The 16,673-nt window shown below is 43.6% G+C and overlaps 2 protein-coding genes across 3 annotated transcripts; both read left to right on the top strand.

Annotated features, from left to right (window-relative positions):
* The first annotated feature begins 3,292 nt into the window (after nt 1-3,292).
* Nucleotides 3,293-16,563, top strand: LOC115548672 (uncharacterized). Its single transcript, XM_030363435.1, has 13 exons — nt 3,293-3,594; nt 4,081-4,239; nt 5,736-5,919; nt 7,929-7,972; nt 9,041-9,458; nt 10,723-10,865; nt 11,024-11,202; nt 12,245-12,346; nt 12,696-12,703; nt 14,539-14,645; nt 15,346-15,524; nt 16,227-16,328; nt 16,489-16,563. The coding sequence occupies exons 2-13, from the start codon at nt 4,128-4,130 to the stop codon at nt 16,540-16,542; spliced, it is 1,632 nt and encodes a 543-aa protein (XP_030219295.1). The 5' UTR covers nt 3,293-3,594; nt 4,081-4,127; the 3' UTR covers nt 16,543-16,563.
* rbp1.1 (retinol binding protein 1, cellular, tandem duplicate 1) lies at nt 10,559-13,836 on the top strand. 2 transcript variants are annotated; one of them, XM_030364155.1, is made up of 4 exons: nt 10,559-10,865; nt 11,024-11,202; nt 12,223-12,346; nt 13,373-13,836. In XM_030364155.1, exons 1-3 carry the CDS (start codon nt 10,793-10,795, stop codon nt 12,331-12,333), a joined length of 363 nt encoding a protein of 120 aa, XP_030220015.1. In that variant the 5' UTR covers nt 10,559-10,792; the 3' UTR covers nt 12,334-12,346; nt 13,373-13,836. The 2 variants fall into 2 exon arrangements, with proteins under 2 accessions (XP_030220015.1, XP_030220014.1); XM_030364154.1 differs by having other exon boundaries at nt 10,560-10,865; nt 12,245-12,346.
* Nucleotides 16,564-16,673: the final 110 nt, after the last annotated feature.

Here is a 16,673-nt window from a genome sequence, read left to right as displayed (position 1 = left end):
AGAAAAAAGGGCTACATTTATAAAGGGAGACAAAGAGAGACAAATAGCACAGCATAACTTTTCTTTCACAAAGAACCGGGAGAGAGAGAAGATCCAGTGGAGTTATACTCTCGCGTTCCACTTTGCTTTCACGATTTATGTTGTTGGGAGGATAATGCAGCTCGATGCCTTACCACACCACCCATTCATCCCCTCTTGGTCTCCATGTATGTCAGCCTGCCCGCCTGGTTGTCCCCCTGCCTGTCTGCCTGTCTGTCTACCTGTCTTTCTGCCTGAATGTATGTCCGCCTGTCTGTCTGCCTGATTGTATGTCTGCCTGTCTGATTGAAAGCTTTGCTCCTGAGACCAATTTGACGCATCTTCTTCTAAACAGTCTTGTGTCTATACCTGGTTTTGATATACACTGAAGCAACCATGTTGTGGTCCTACATGGACAATTCAACACCTAATCTCCTATTCAACGACAAAGAGTCAAAACATTTGGAACTTGGGTTACTGATGGAATAGTACCATTACAATTAATCACAAGTGAATGATTAGGATTATGGAGTCGTTTGTGCCTTGTTATAAATATCATCAATTTCCATCCGGAGCCATTTAGGCCAAAACAATCCAGAGCTCCTTTTAACCGCTGAAATGCATTCTAATGTGTTTCAGTGTGCAAACAGGCCAGGCAACTTTCCGCTCGCACTCCGGAGACCCAATTAGTACTACAGATGTGAACTACTCCAACGCCGATGCTGCTGCCTGCTTGTTGTGTTGCGTGCGTGCGTGTAGCCTATGTGTGCGTGTGTGTGCTTGTTCGTGCGTGCGTGCGTGCGTGTGTACTTGCGCGCGTGTGTGTGTCTCTGTTTGTTTGTGTGTATGTGTGTGTGTGTGTGTGTGTGTGTGTGTGTGTGTGTGTGTGTGTGTGTGTGTATGTGCGTGTGTGCCACGCACGGGGAAAGGAGGAGAGAGAAAGGGAGATCGGCTACGAGGCTACATTGAAGGAGCACATGGTGTAATAACGAGAAGGGCTAAGTATGCACGCATCTGCATACTTCTCTGCTCCCTAAAACCGAGGATCATGTGCGATAACTTTATGTACCCTGTTGACTGTAAATACACTCTACGTTGTTGTTTTGACCACATATGCAGGGGCTTGACTTAACCAAACAATATCTACCTATTTGTTTGGATTAAGAAATACAATACATTTGAAAGCAAGTTCCTACCTTTTCCTCCAAAAGCGCCGAACTGGCCACATATCAGCCATAACATCAACAACGAAACCCCGATCATCTTTTAAGACGTTTGGACGGACAATGTCTCGAGGGTCGATCTTGGCTCTTTTCTCTCTTCCTGTCTTAAAGAGATCCTTCACTTTCCCCTGCCGGGCTGCGGGCTCGCGGTGGCTCTGCTCCGGTCGTGCTCTCCAGTTCCGCGCGGGGGAACAGCGGACCGATTCGGCGGTGGATCGAGGAGGTACTCGCTATGAGAGCGGAAGGGAGGAGGAATAAGAGTTGGAGGGATGCGCGTGAGTTTGGAATTGGGAGGGGAGGCACCCCGGGACAACGGGTGCAACGTCACGAGCACAACAGTCTCATTGTCAGTTACTTCTGGTTGAATAAGAGACGAACGTATAGGCCAATTGAGCATGCACGACAACAATTAGGACAAACAATATTTGGTCTGCTCGGTTGTTATTATTGTTTTAGGCTATTCAAGTATGATGATGCTGATGATGATGAGGACTAGGATGATGATAAGGATGATGATGATAATGTATTATTAATATATATTCATATTATACTACTATTTTTACTATTATTATAATGATTGATATTATTATTAATACTATTATTTTATTTTCTCAAAAAGTGCTAATCTGCTCTTTGCATATCCAACTTATCGCACCTATTTTCGTATTTAGCAATCTTCTTCCTCTAGACTTGAACAAAACGTCTATAACTACTCAACCCTGGTGGATTTGGGTCTTTTTTGTTTTGGTCCATTTTAGCAGTGGGCTCTCCTTTCATCGTCACATTGTGCTGAATGATTGTGCCCACGTGGTGTTCTGGTGGGTGTGGTGCTCGTGTTCTCTCCAGGGATTAGAGCGCGAGGGAGTTTTAAGAGGATAACAAAGATAGAGCGGCCATGCGTACATAAACACACACACACACACACACACACACACACACACACACACACACACACACACACACACACACACACACACACACACACACACACACAAACACACACACACACACACACACACACACACACACACACACACACACAAACACACACACACACACACACGCACACACACGCACACACACGCACACACACCCACACACACCCACACACACACACACACACACACACACACACACACACACACACACACACACACACACACACACACACACAAAGCAGAGTTACACCACACGACTTATGCTTCAGTATCACTGGTGGGTTTATATTCAATATACACACAGAACTAAAGGTAGGCCTACCAGAGAAAGTTAAATGTCCTCAATGAATGGTCTTTAAAACGTGGGCGACATTAACCGGTGAAACAATTCACAAGAGAGCCATCACAAGCATAGAAAAGCCAATTGTTCACATGATTCGTTTCATGGCGTCAGTAGACACCGGTAGCTTCCGCCGAAGGCCTTCCTGAGAGCCGGTGTGACATTTAAAGGCAGCAACCACAGAACCAAATAACTCGAATCGTTTTATCTGCAATATTACAACGCTATTGTATGTCAACTTCTCATAAATTTGTTTACAGCCATGTTCTGCCAGAGCATTGTTGTGTTCATCGCAGCTCTCGCCACAGGTCGTCCATAAGTGTCGTCTCCTGACTCGACAAGCTCCTCAACAATACCCCAATGAAAGGTCACGTTTCGAAACGGCTGAGTTTGATGTTCTTATAACGAGAAAATGGCACAACTATGATTTAAAGGTCGGCATTGAGTGATGACAGCCTGCCATGAAAATATGTTATCCTTACCAACAATGAATAGCCTGCTTATTGTAGTAGCCTAAAGTGTTACACCTATTTGGGCTGAATTGAGAATCGTTGGTTTTATTTTAACTTTACCCTAAGCTAACTGCAGTATCAAGTGTTGGTGAGGTTCAGGACCACGGAGAGCTCCAGTAGCGTTATATTTATGTCCACAAGGGGTCAGCCGTGGCCTTCTCGCTCTGCCCGGAACCTTTGAGTGACAATATTTGTTCCTTCAGCGAGGGGGACCGGATTAAAGATGAAGCATGCATGCTTGCATAATAGAAGCAGGTGGGAACTTTAATAAACAAACCACTGCGGCGACTTTGTCGTTTAGATTACAATACATTTTCCGTACGTTACTTCAAGATCGTAATCCATCACAATAGTCAGTGCATTTTACTAGCGTAGCTAGTTGAGGCTAGCTGTATGCCCTGTGAAAGTCATTGGTTCGTGTTTGAAGTATGGTTTTGTTGTTATTATTGGTAGTAACGTGAGGGGCCGGCTACTGTTTCCTAACTGGCATCGATACGTAACCAATCGATTCACTTCGTTTTCCTGTGGCCGTGCGACATTGCACCTAGCACGATTTCCTTAAGGTAGAAATCGATTTTAAACCAAGTCACTTTTCAAGCCTGAGTTTGATTGAAACTTAAATTTACACTTTGTTGCACTCGCATATTATGTATTATGATGCTCTACGAACAAGTCCCGTTACAGTATTTTATTTTCAACTGAATTAAGATAGGGACATTCAATAACTAACATCAACCAAAGGCGGTTGTCAAGAGAGTAATTTATCTCCTTGGATATTGACATTAGCATAAAGAGTTGGGTTATTCGGAGAACTATTTTTATCCAATTCGTTTTTGTACGATCCAGCAGTTCGACATTTTCGATTTTTCTTTGTGGTTTTATAATGGCCTTGGGGAACTGACATGATAATGATATAATTTCAGGCATTCATGTCTTCTATTGAATAGCTTCATTCTTCGGTCCCTGCAGGCGCTATTTGCTTCTGCTTTACCAGCCTCTGTATGCCTCTCATGACATCAGTGACCTCATCCACTTCTCTCTCCTTTAAGGCACAGAGGCAAGGACATGATGTTGTGAAGTTGTACCATAAGCCAAGATGGCTGCCGGCCGAATTCCACTGGTGTTGCTAGCCTGCGGCTCCTTCAACCCCATCACCAACCAGCATATGAGGCTGTTTGAGCTGGCCAGAGACCACATGCACAGCACAGGTCAGAGAAACACCAGAGAAGCAGAGGAAAAGAGACTGAAAATGGGTTAGAGGGAGGGGGTGCCAAATGCTTGATCCCATTTTGATGATTACACTGGTGGCAAACGCTGTGTGTTCAATCATATCACGAAAAGGGAATTCATCTTTCAGTTTTCAACCTTTACCAAGAAAAACAGGCGTTCTTTGCATTTGGATTTTCTTCCCATCTGTTTTGTTGAATTGACTTGTTCACACGCATATATAACCTGAGGTACTCTCGTAAATTTTGCGTAAAATCGATCTTGGTTTACTTTCTCCCTGCCCTACTGTTAATCAATACAGAGACGCATGTCCTTGAAACATTATACTGGGCTTTTTCTCACTCAATGGGGATAAATCCAAACTGTTTCTGCCGCTGACATGTCTCCTCCTTGTGACAAAAATAGCCAAGCAATAGTCGTTGAGAATGTGATCAGATACCAACCAGATTTATCAAAATACCAGATGTCATATAACAGTGCAGAGTAGTACAGGTAAAAAAAACAAACTGGTAATCACCAATTAAACATCTTACACTGATTGTAGCTATATCATGAGGTATCAAATAGAGGTAAGGCAACTTGCAGAAGAACGCTGACAGATAGACTGCAGGGCAGGCAGTGGTGTTTGAACCCACAACCTCTGGGCGGAGTGAAACCCCCTACATTATCCTTCCCCCTGGAAATCGTCCATCACTTTTTGTCGTGTGTTGGCTTTGAACACGCTCCCGAGCTGCCGTGGCACTTGCTTTTTCCTGTGAATGTTATGAAACAGCTCACGTGTTCCCAGATGCCCATTGTACATGGAATCAGGGACAACAGTGGTGTATTTCATTTGCAAGGGCCCTAAATAATGCTCTTACAGCTCAGCTTTGATCCTGTTCCTTATTATACGGCAGCTGACTGGGCTGTTTTATGGTAAACGTAAGCGTTGGACTTAAAGCTGGTCACACATCCGGCACACGGAATGTTGGCACGGAAATGAGAAATTATTATTAGTAAGCATTCTTTTAATTTTTTTACATAAATGGTAGCTAGCAAAATGTTGCCACATTCATTAACTCGCTTGTAATTTTCAGTTAGCAGGTGTTTTTCAGCGTTTTTCAACTTTGTGAAACGTGTCCTATTTTCTTTAAAGGCTGAGTCATAGGATTTACATCAATGGGAGGTGGTTGGCAGATGACTTGGAGAAGTGGGCTACTTGAATATGCATTTATGCATTACTACAGTGCTGCTGCTATAGCTTGAATCTTTAATGACACACTAGTCTGCAAGCATACCATGCTAGTGTGTCACTTTATATACATATCTGTTATCTGTTTCCATTTTTGTGCAATAGAAACCACACACGGAGCTCAAATGAAAGACATCACTCTAGTCTGAACTGTTCGTGCCTCAGCATCTCATTGTATTTGTGTTGAGCTGTGTGAACAATTTCATGAATCATGACTTGGATGGAAACCCGGTCCTCTGCTTTCAGGTAACTACCAGGTTGTTAAAGGCATTGTATCCCCAGTGAGTGATGGCTATGGCAAACAGGGCCTTGTGTCGGCCGAGCACAGGAATGCCATGGCGAAGCTGGCCCTGCAGACCTCTGATTGGATAACGATTGACGAATGGGAGAGCGACCAGCCAGACTGGACAGAGACAGTCGTCACTATGAGGTGTGGAACTATGCTTTCAAATTAATGAACAAGAGAAGCCCTCAGCTTTCATCTTTATTAGACGCTCGAATAATTGTGTCACGCATTTGAACGAGAGAAGGTCCGGTTATACCTAATGATTAGCATTTCTGAATCCTGGATGTTCATACATATTTCATAAGAGCAGGTTCATGTATTCTGCAGCCAACCACTTGGATTAAAACTGTGTTTTTTCTTTGGATACAGTGCAAATTTTCACCCGTGTCTCGTTCCCTTGTTTGTTGTAGATATAGTCAGTTACTCCCTCTCTATCCCAACACACTGCACTGCTTTGCACGCTATGTTTTATTCAGAGAGCACCGGTTGCAAATCACTTTGGAGAGTTACTTCACAGGCAATTTATTTAAGGCTGCTTGGCATGTCGGACAGCGCATCCGGCTAAATCATGTGTATCGGACAATGTAGTTAATCCCCCTAGAGTGAATATGTGTTTTTTTATATTTGTATGTGTTTAAATCTAGTCTAGAGGTGCAGACATTGCTGTCAGCCATTTGAATTCCCTTTTATTTTGACGCTGATTAAGCTGACCTATGATTATTATTATATTCTGTATAAACTGAGTAGCTGATATATATGAGGTATAATAGGGCCTCTTTATGTAGAATCCAAGCCCCTTGGAGGTTAGTCTTCATCATTAACTGGCTGCATCTCAATGTGGAGGTTGATACCTACTGCCGAGAAAGAGGAGTTTAGACCTGAGGCGAGAACCAACAGCTTTCATTCTTAATGTGTTTACCTCACATCCGCCTATCCGTCCACTTGTGGTCTCCCTCTATTCATTCTCTCGTTCCCCGGGTGCTGTTAACGTACCCTTATTGGACCTGCATCACTCCACGGCTTTTAACTGCATTACAGGGCAGTCCGATAATCCCGAATTCCCGTTCATTCCATTAGATGCGTTCTCCGGAGCCCCGCTCCCCTCTCCCCCCTCCTCCCCCTGCTAGCACCGCTCTGTGCCAACGGCAGCCATTAGCGTGAGGCGAGGAACAATGCTTGGGTCCTAGGGGCCTAAATCATTTGGCTGGCTCTGTGTTTGCAGCCCAGACGGAGCCGGGGCCCGGGGCCGGTGAGGTAATCTCCCGGCCAGGCGAGGCAGGGGCCACAACGGCCGAATCTGGCACTTTCATGTCGGTTATATAGCACCCGGTGCAGTGCGTAACCATATTACATCAGAGGTTATATTCACATGTACTAAATGAGTTATATTACTTTAGTTTATTCACGTTTGATGCCTTTATGTCATATTCGGACGGGGCTAAACAAGCTGGCCGGTAATCGGCGGCCCAACAGCAGGCTTTACCCAGGGTGAATAATTCAGTGCCCCTCACGAGTGGGCCGGCCCGCCACTGGCGTTCAGGAGCAACATAAAGCAACATTACAGCCAGTCTCCAAGGGGGCCACCTCGTTCCTCTCTCATAACCCCACATGCGTTGTTCCCTTATTCAACCGCTCGCGTCCTCCGCCCCCCCCCTCGCTCCCCATTAACCATAAATCCCCTTGTTGAGGGTGCCGTTCGGCCGGCTACTAAGCTGCTGTTTGACGCAAGCTGCTGTTTGACGCAACCAGGAAGCTGCTTAGGGCATCAAGTGGCCCGTTGTCTCTGGCAACCGGGGCCTGTGAGGGGCAGTGTTGTGCGAGGCCGCCCCCCCACACCTCCCTCGCATGCAGCCATACGAGCCCAGGGGCACTCAAACATACCCATCAGCTCCAATACCGATAAGAGGCTTGACTATAAATCCCAGCGCTTCGATTTAATCTATTTTTGTAATATGGTGAAATGTTACTATTATTAGACCTTTCTCATTGTAAATACGTTTTTTTTGCTGTCTCTCGCTTTGTTCTGACTTGCTGACCTTCTGATTCTCTGTCCGTCTGTCTGTCGTTCTTTCTCTGTCCGTCTGTCTGTCGTTCTTTCTCTGTCTCTCTTTCTCTCTCTCTCCCTCCCCCCCTCACCTTTGGTGGGTCTGAAGGCATCACCATGGGTGCATACTGAAACAGTACCAGCAAAGCACAGGTAACTCAATTAAGAGACCTATCTCTTCAAGTCTTACCCTACATTACTTGATAATACCTACATGTAATATGTTATATATAATACGTAATTCCATTCATATGGTATAAAGACCCCACATCACGGCCGTGGAGCTTACAAGAAAACCACCCTAAAGCTATCCTTTAGTGGAGCGCGAAGGGTCAGAGAGTTGTTTCAGTACCATATGGTATTCCTGTGCTCAACTTGTGGCTCATTAATGGCTCAAAACTGTTCTTAACTGTTCTGTTTAGAGTGCATGCTTAAGTCGACAGAAGACCATTAGCCATAGGGTTAAACTTTGATATAACTTGAAACTGAGGAATATACGATATGTCTATATGTTGGTTTATTGTCTGTTCTGTGTGCTGTTTGAAGCAATATATCCTGTATCCAGCCTATGAATCAAGCACAGCTTGGCATTGTAAGATATGGCACAGTTATATTTGCATATTCAAAATGTGCTATCGCTTTAAGATCAAAGGTCTCCATATCTTCTTTCCATTGTGTCCGGGGAACTTCTGATGAAAGCTTTTATTTTCCTATCCTTGTCAGTCCCTCATTGGTGGTGTGGTTGTTGGCTATTTTCACCTCTGGCTCCCTTGTATGCATGGCTCCGGGTCTCATTAACGATTCCATTTCAGTTCCACTCTCATCTGAGTCAGCCTCAGAATTGGCTCATCAATTCTATCATTGTGGAAGTTCACACATCAGTGGTCCGGTTCATCTTAATGGGACCACCGAACATCCAACACGTTCGCCCGGGTGTGGACCGACAGGCCACAATGTAACCTGCCAACTCATTACAAATGCACAATGTAGCACTTTGAACAAGCTCTCAGCCTTGTGTTTGTGCTTTGTTTTCGGAGGGAATACGCCTTCTCTGAAATACTAATAGGAACGCTACAAGCAGTAGGCGAAAGTAAAGGAATAATGAAAATAAAATGAAGAAAAAAATAATCAACCATGATGGGGGAGTCCAGCCAACCTGAGAGAATCATAATTCTTTTAATTTATCAAACTTAACTTATTCTTCTCGGTCATGACGCCAAGGTCCATCGCCCCAGCTGAAGCTGCTGTGCGGGGCGGACTTCCTGGAAGGCTTCCGCGTGCCGGGCATGTGGCGGCCTGAGGACCTGGAGGAGCTGGCCGGCGCGTACGGCCTCGTGTGCGTGAGCCGCGGCGGGCTGCAACCGGAGCGCGCCGCTCACGAGTCGGACGCGCTGTGGCGCCACCGCCGCAACGTGTTCCTGGTGCGCGAGTGGGTGCACAACGAGGCCAGCGCCACGGAGGTGCGGCGCGCCCTGCGCCGGGGCCTCAGCGCCAAGTACCTGCTGCCCGACGACGTCATCGACTACATCGGCCGCCACGCCCTCTACACCGACGCCAGCGAGAGCAAGAACCAGGGCACGCCGCTCAGACCCCTGGCCAAGCAATACCAGCCGGGGGGGACGGGGGGGAGCCTGGCATGAGCCCCCCGTCCGTCCGCCCACCAGGGGGGGGGACTGGATGAGAGCGGCGCAGACTGAGCTTATACCCGTCCCTGCATAGTGCACGGCACAACCTGAACTCTGCTGGATACCAGCTGTGTGGGGTTGAACTGTGAGTGGAATGTGTGTGTTTACAGCCAGTGGGATGTCATACAGCAGGGGCACCAAGCCAAAACATAACTTTAGAAATAGAAGAGGACACAGGGAAACATAATGTGGCTCCCTGGGGAGGTTTCAATTGTTTTGTTTGTCTTTTTTTCTCAATGTTAGAGTGCCGTGTCTTTTGAGGGTTGTTGTTCGATAACTCCTGAATATTGGTTGGTGGAGGGGAAGGGGAAGGAGGGGTCCTAATATTAGCTGTTTGTTTGTTCTGCAGTGTGTGAGTTCCACTGAGGGTGAAGATTACGGTGGTGATTATAAAACTCTTGCTGCCTTGGATCGTAAATGAGAAGGGGGGGGGGGGGACAAAAGCACACCAGCAATTTCAATTATTCAACAGAAAGTAAATTATTTTTAAAGAGCACATACGATTGTACATGAAGCCAGAGGAGACAATTAATAAAATGTTATGTGAACATTCCTTTTTGACTGTATTACTTTGCAAAACACACACTCGCTGACAATGTCAAGTTTGTTTTGGTTGAAATTTATTTCGAAGATGTAAAAGAAAACCAAAAAGAATGTATCATACAGAAATTAATGATGTTAAACAAAAAAAGCATAATTAGATACATAAATGATAAATACTTGATAACTGTAACATTTTCGAAAAGGTGTGGGAAGAAGTTTACACTTATTTAATCCCAACCCTTCTCCGTAAATTAACCTGCCACTGCAGCTTCAAGGGGACTCTGCAGTGAGACTGGTGACGGCTGACGGCTTAAGGGGAGATACCTCGGCGATGTTGAAGAGATGCATAGGCCTACCTTACATTATCATCATTATAGAGTCGCACATGCTAAACTGATGCAGTGATACACACCATGTAGCGCTGCAAGGGAATTACACATAGCTATTACCACATTTCCCTGACACAGTTTCTTATAATACACAGCTAATTAAGCAGGGGCTTTCATGCTAATCCCAAAGAGTCCTACACTTTACCAGCCTTTATGTATGCACATTGTTTGAATTCATGCGACTCCGTCGTGTGGTGAATTTGAGAATTTTCTAAAGGGCTGAACAGGTAGAAATGGGAGGTACGCAACAGGTAATCGGATTAAATTGAATTTGGTTTAAAATCAGTGCTACGACGGCCTTGAGCTTCACTTGCACTTTTACTCGAACTACTGGAAGTAAGAACAACACTGCCAAGATGCCGATTGACTTGAACGGATACTGGAAAATGATTTCCAACGATAACTTCGAGGAGTATCTGAAGGCGCTCGGTGAGTTGAACGACATGAATACTCCTCAAGAACTAAACGTAACCTATTTGCTGATTTAACTTTTTATAAATCGAATACATAGACCTTTGTAAATAAAAACACCAAAAAACACCTTTCTCACCAATTTATCTTCATTTTCCTTTGGACCATCTTATCAGAGGTCAATGTGGCCATCAGGAAGATCGCCACCCTGCTGAAGCCCGACAAGGACATCACGCAGGACGGGGACCACATCACCATCAAGACGCTCAGCACCTTCAAGAACTACAACATGGACTTCACCGTGGGGCAGGAGTTCGAGGAGGACCTCTCAGGGGTGGACGACAGGAAGTGCATGGTGAGTGTGTGTGCGTGTGTGCGTGTGTGCGTGTGTGGTTGTGTGTGGAAGTTGTGATGATAACTGGGGACTGTTTTGTGAAACAAATAATCGGCATCACGGAAATAGCGTAGCCTATATTATTAACTTTCTCTGTGAAAAAGTGTATTAAAAAAATGATTAAACATTTTACATACGTTTTCTTTTTAAATGGTGGTGATGAAAATCCGTGACAGACATATAGACCTAAATGATGTTATTCTGCCAGCTCAGTTAAAACGTGTTAATCTTGACAAACCGTGGTGAAAACATTGGCGCTTCGTGTTTGTGTGAAACGGCTGTTTTCTAGTTTGGCTGTATTTGATGAGATTTAGGCCTACTAATCGGCCTGCCGGCTACAATCAGAGTTCACATCGCATTATTTGTAGAATGTATATTTCGCGCTATTTTTGAACACATTTAGGCATATGACCCTATTTCTTTGCTGTCAACGCCACCATTTGTTTCTTGCCATGCATGTCACATGGCATTTCCTGTTCAGAATGTTCCTGTGTTAAACTGTGCATAGCCTATAATAAATTAAACGATTTAACTTTGACAGAGACAGGAATTACTCTTCCTGATGAAATACAGAGAAATCTGAGGGATGACCACACAAGTGCATTTGTGTGTTTACACAGTGTGTGTGTGTGTGTGTGTGTGTGTGTGTGTGTGTGTGTGTGTGTGTGTGTGTGTGTGTGTGTGTGTGTGTGTGTGTGTGTGTGTGTGTGTGTGTGTGTGTGTGTGTTGGGGGGGGGGCTTGTCAGCTTATACGTGATTGTGTGTACTCGTAGGGCAACCTCTATTGTGTGTTGCTAAACACTGGATTCAACCAATCCACTGGCGGAATGAAACATGAAAATCCAAGAATCCCCTTTAATCTGTACCTTCTACGGCCACATCACATGATTACAAGAGAAATACCGTACAGATTTCCCTGGCACTCAGTTCTATTGCTACTTGCGCCAGCCAGCAGTGGCCCAGTAGGGGTTATTTAATCAGGCTTGTGGTGCTGTGTTCTCAGACCACTGTCTCCTGGGATGGGGACCGGCTGGTGTGTGTGCAGAAGGGAGAGATCGAAGGCAGGGGCTGGACCCACTGGGTGACCGGTGATGAGCTCCATCTGGTAAGAATCACATTGATTTGTTTTCCTTGGGATGATTACAATATCATCAACACATTTACAGCAGTGGCTTGTGTGTGTGTGTGTGTGTGTGTGTGTGTGTGTGTGTGTGTGTGTGTGTGTGTGTGTGTGTGTGTGTGTGTGTGTGTGTGTGTGGGCAGTAAATGTGCAGAAGAGGTTTTCAGAAAATGTTATATCCCACAAATTGGAGAATATGTAATGGATACTTTTTTCAGTTAACAAATGTCCTGATTCTCTTTCTAATCAGCTATTGTCTTTCCATATCTTACTTTATGCATATTTAATATCAGCAGATAAGTAGCACTGTTTTCTCTTTCTCTCAAGTTCATAGTGTGCTCTGTAATGAAAGCATTAGCATTTAAAAAGCCTGTTGCAGCTACAATTAGAGCATTACCATTTCATTACCTTGGAAAATCTAATCTCCTCCTGTATGATTACCGCTATCATAGCAAACTTATCAAAACCTACCGGAGTATCTAAAGTGAAACCAACATATGTTCTTAATCAGCAGCACCCATAACATTAATTATTATTCTGAATCATACTTTATCGGCGAGTACTCTTGTATATAGAGGAATAGCAGCCTCTACTGGCAGCGAAATTAAAGGCAGGTTACGCACCTCTGAAGACCATAGTAGTAAATGCAAAACCCTACCCAACTGAATTGCAATGCAATGAAGGTGTGGCTCATTCAGGTGATCATGGGTCTTTGCAAAGACATAAACATAGATGCGGCATAGATTGGCATTTGGATCGAGTTTCAACGTCGACACCATTTTAGAGAGGGGGGGGCAGGGCTGTTTTTTTTTCTGGTTTAAAAGCACTATAACATTTACATTTCTCAGCCAATTTCAATGAGTCATTTTTATTGGAGGGTTTTGATCTATGTGGAGTAAAAAAATAAAAAAATAGATATATACATGCATCTATTTATTTATATACAATTATATAATATAATATATATTGTTACTATTATTATTTATTATTATTTGATTGTCTCCCCTGTAGGAGTTGAGAGCAGGTGGAGCTGTTTCCCAGCAGGTGTTCAAGAAGACCTAAGACGGCTGCACCAGGAACCAAAATGGCGCCAGTTGGATCAGAGGCACATCACCAGATACAACCGAACACACCTATACTTCCCTCCTCAGTTAAACATCCTACCACACATGTATCCCTTAAATTATATTATATATTAGGGATAGCTAGCTAAAGGCATGATCATGAGTTTCTCTGATAGGCTGATGACAATGAGTTCTCTGACTGGTTGTTGTTCTAGATAGATATGAAGCCAAATATTTATTTGCCAAAATGAACAGCGCTTATTTAAATTTATAATGACACTTAATCTACTCAAGGCAGTCAAAGTGTTGATAAAATGCAATGTATATGGTTTTTTTTCCCAATCCATTTGTGATGGTGCCTTTCAAAAGCAATCAATAATTAAACTTCCAAATATGTTACTGATACGACAATGTTTATTAAGACTACAATTATTTTGTGAGCTAATAATGGTGATATAGACTGGGATATGCAGCTGAACTGCATATCCCTTGGCCTGGAAGGTCAGCACTCCGGGATTAGACACTTTTCCCACAGCAGCACTACGAAGCAGACAATACACTACAATACACTATATATAGCTTTTACATTAATTCTATTCACAACTAAAACTATGAACTAGATTTACCTCAGTGCTCAAGATAGAGATATCTAGATACATATGCAATAATGTTCAGTTAGAGTTACTGCTTTGCGTATGTGTGCATGCAAGTTTTTGAGCGTACATGATTATCTGAGCACACAAACACTCACACACAAACATGCACACACACACACACACACACACACACACACACACACACACACACACACACACACACACACAACCACACACGTAGTCACGTGTACGTGATGATCACTTCTACAATTCCCTCAGTCACCTCCCACAATTACTTTGAAAAAATCTGCCCATGACAACTGTCAATCAACCCCCCCCCCCCCTCTGTCCCCCCAGAGCCATAAACTATCTTATCAATTGCTTCTGACCATTCGACTCATATAAAAAGGAGAGGAGCACAGCACAAAGCCAAACTCTCGCTCTCCCTCTGACTGTCTAAAGTCTACATTGGCCTTGCTTGCCTTTGGCCTTCTCTCTCTCTGAGCGCTGTCTAAAGTCTATATCGGCCCAGCTTGCCTTCAGCCTCCACCATGCCTGCGGACTTCAATGGAAAATGGATACTGGAAACCAATGAAAAGTTTGAGGAATACCTGAAAGCCTTAAGTAAGATGTTTTTGATTTCATGTGACATTTGGAGCAGCAGCCTTGATGCAATGAAATCCATTCTGATCGATTGGCTTCTCTCTCTCTTCCATTTGACATTTTGACATTAATTCAGTGGATATACGTAAGGGATTGTGATTCAACTTTGAGTGGTGTGCATTGACAAAGGAATACATATACACATGTCCTTGAACTATTATACCTGTTGTATTATACATGTTGATTACTACTACATAATCATCTTTGGATCATATTTTTTCCCAATCAATTATTTAGAATATGGACCAAAATAAACCCCAAAATTGCAAAAGTATAAGAACATTGCTTAGTTCTTTGACATAAAGCCTTGCATTTACATACAAATGTTGCATGTTGAGTACTGCAGTTCATTGGGCAATGCCCACCGGTCTCAAACATCACCTTCCTAATCTTATCTCTACTTATCTGTCAACCCCACTACATTTCACGTACATTTTTGAGTAACATTATTCCAATGTTACATAAAGATATTCATACTTTCATTATCATAAAGATATTCTTCATTTTAAATACTAGTAATACATTGCATATTTAACACAACCAGTTTGGCCATTGAGAAATAAGAATACCCTTATTTGAATCAATACAAAATGGAAAATGGAAAAGAAACGTTTACACATGTTTCCATAACGATATCTCTCTGTCTTTTTTTAAATTCTAGATATTGATTTTGCCACAAGGAAAATCGCCATGTCGTTGTCGCAGACCAAAGTGGTCACCCAGCGTGGAGACTCTTTTGAGTTCCAAACCCTGAGCACCTTCCGCAACTACGAACACTCCTTCACAATAGGGGTTGAGTTTGACGAGTTCACCAAGGGACTGGACAACAGGCACGTCAAGGTAGGTTGCTGAGCCTTGCATCACATGTCCATCTCACGGTTTCTTCTTCTCTTGATAAAAATAGGAAATTATTCCTTGCCCTGAAGGGGTTAGGGGTGGGGGGGGTCATAGAGTACAGTAGCCCTTTGAGACTGTGACTGTGATAAAGGGCTATGCAAACATGAATTGACTAAGGCCAGCTCTATATTAACCCACTACATCTAAAGCAGGTACCACAGGGCAGTGACTCACAGACAAATGGAATCCTTGAGCAAGAGGCCTAGCGCTACTATCTTCTAGGTTTGGATAAAAGCTGCTAATAGACGGAATACATATCTAAATTGCTGCTGCATCAGCAGAAGCAAAATACAACATTGTTGAAATATGTAATAACAAGCTCTAAAGATTGGCTTCGGCAAGCAAAGGTTGGTTGATGGACAAACAGATAAAATCCAATGGCATATCAGTCCGATTTTATGATGTTGAGTAAATATTTGCAGTGCTTTCTGGCTCTACTTTATTTATTTTTTAACTTGGTCTTACTACTTTACTATAAAGCACACATCGACGCTCACCACTGCCAGATTAAATACGGGGATAGAGCATTGATCTAAACTGTTCTAATCATTTCATTGGACCACTGGATCACTGGGCCGCTAGAACTCGGATGCCCACGGTGAGCTTTATGTCTCCTGATCGTGACGTTTCTCGCTCGTCTTCCAGAGTCTGGTGAACTGGGAAGGGGACAAGCTGGTCTGCACCCAGAAGGGAGAGAAGGCGAACCGCGGCTGGAAGCACTGGATCCAAGGAGACAAGCTTTACCTGGTGCGTCATTAAGATACTCCTAAAGTTGTTCATGGGAATGTAAATGGATTGATTGGTTGATTGATTTTATAGATAGCTGTTGTTTTTTTTACTGTTGTACATTGTTTCTGGACCCTATGATGTAAGCACCAGTTAACTTGATTCTCTCTCTTCCCTACAGGAGTTAACGTGTGAGGATGTAGTTTCTGTTCAAGTTTTTAAGCGGAAAGAATAAACACCAACATTTTCAACTGTTTTCTTTCACTCATTCATATGTTGAAGTGCACCAAATTCCAAGTTGTTTGCAAAGATGTAACAAACACACTTCTGTTTAAGAAGAGATACTAACTACTACTATTACTAGCA

The sequence above is a fragment of the Gadus morhua genome, chromosome 8 (genome assembly GCF_902167405.1).
Source record: "Gadus morhua chromosome 8, gadMor3.0, whole genome shotgun sequence".
Taxonomy (NCBI): Eukaryota; Metazoa; Chordata; class Actinopteri; order Gadiformes; family Gadidae; genus Gadus; species Gadus morhua.
This window is presented reverse-complemented; position numbering and strand designations above follow the sequence as displayed.

Coding starts and splice junctions, on each gene's coding strand:
- LOC115548672 (XM_030363435.1), top strand. CDS start 4,128: ATGGCTGCCGGCCGAATTCCACTGGTGTTGCTAGCCTGCGGCTCCTTC. Junction 4,240..5,735: donor AGACCACATGCACAGCACAG/GTCAGAGAAACA, acceptor CTCTGCTTTCAG/GTAACTACCAGGTTGTTAAA. Junction 16,329..16,488: donor AAGGAGACAAGCTTTACCTG/GTGCGTCATTAA, acceptor TCTTCCCTACAG/GAGTTAACGTGTGAGGATGT.
- rbp1.1 (XM_030364154.1), top strand. CDS start 10,793: ATGCCGATTGACTTGAACGGATACTGGAAAATGATTTCCAACGATAAC. Junction 10,866..11,023: donor GGAGTATCTGAAGGCGCTCG/GTGAGTTGAACG, acceptor CCATCTTATCAG/AGGTCAATGTGGCCATCAGG. Junction 11,203..12,244: donor TGGACGACAGGAAGTGCATG/GTGAGTGTGTGT, acceptor CTGTGTTCTCAG/ACCACTGTCTCCTGGGATGG.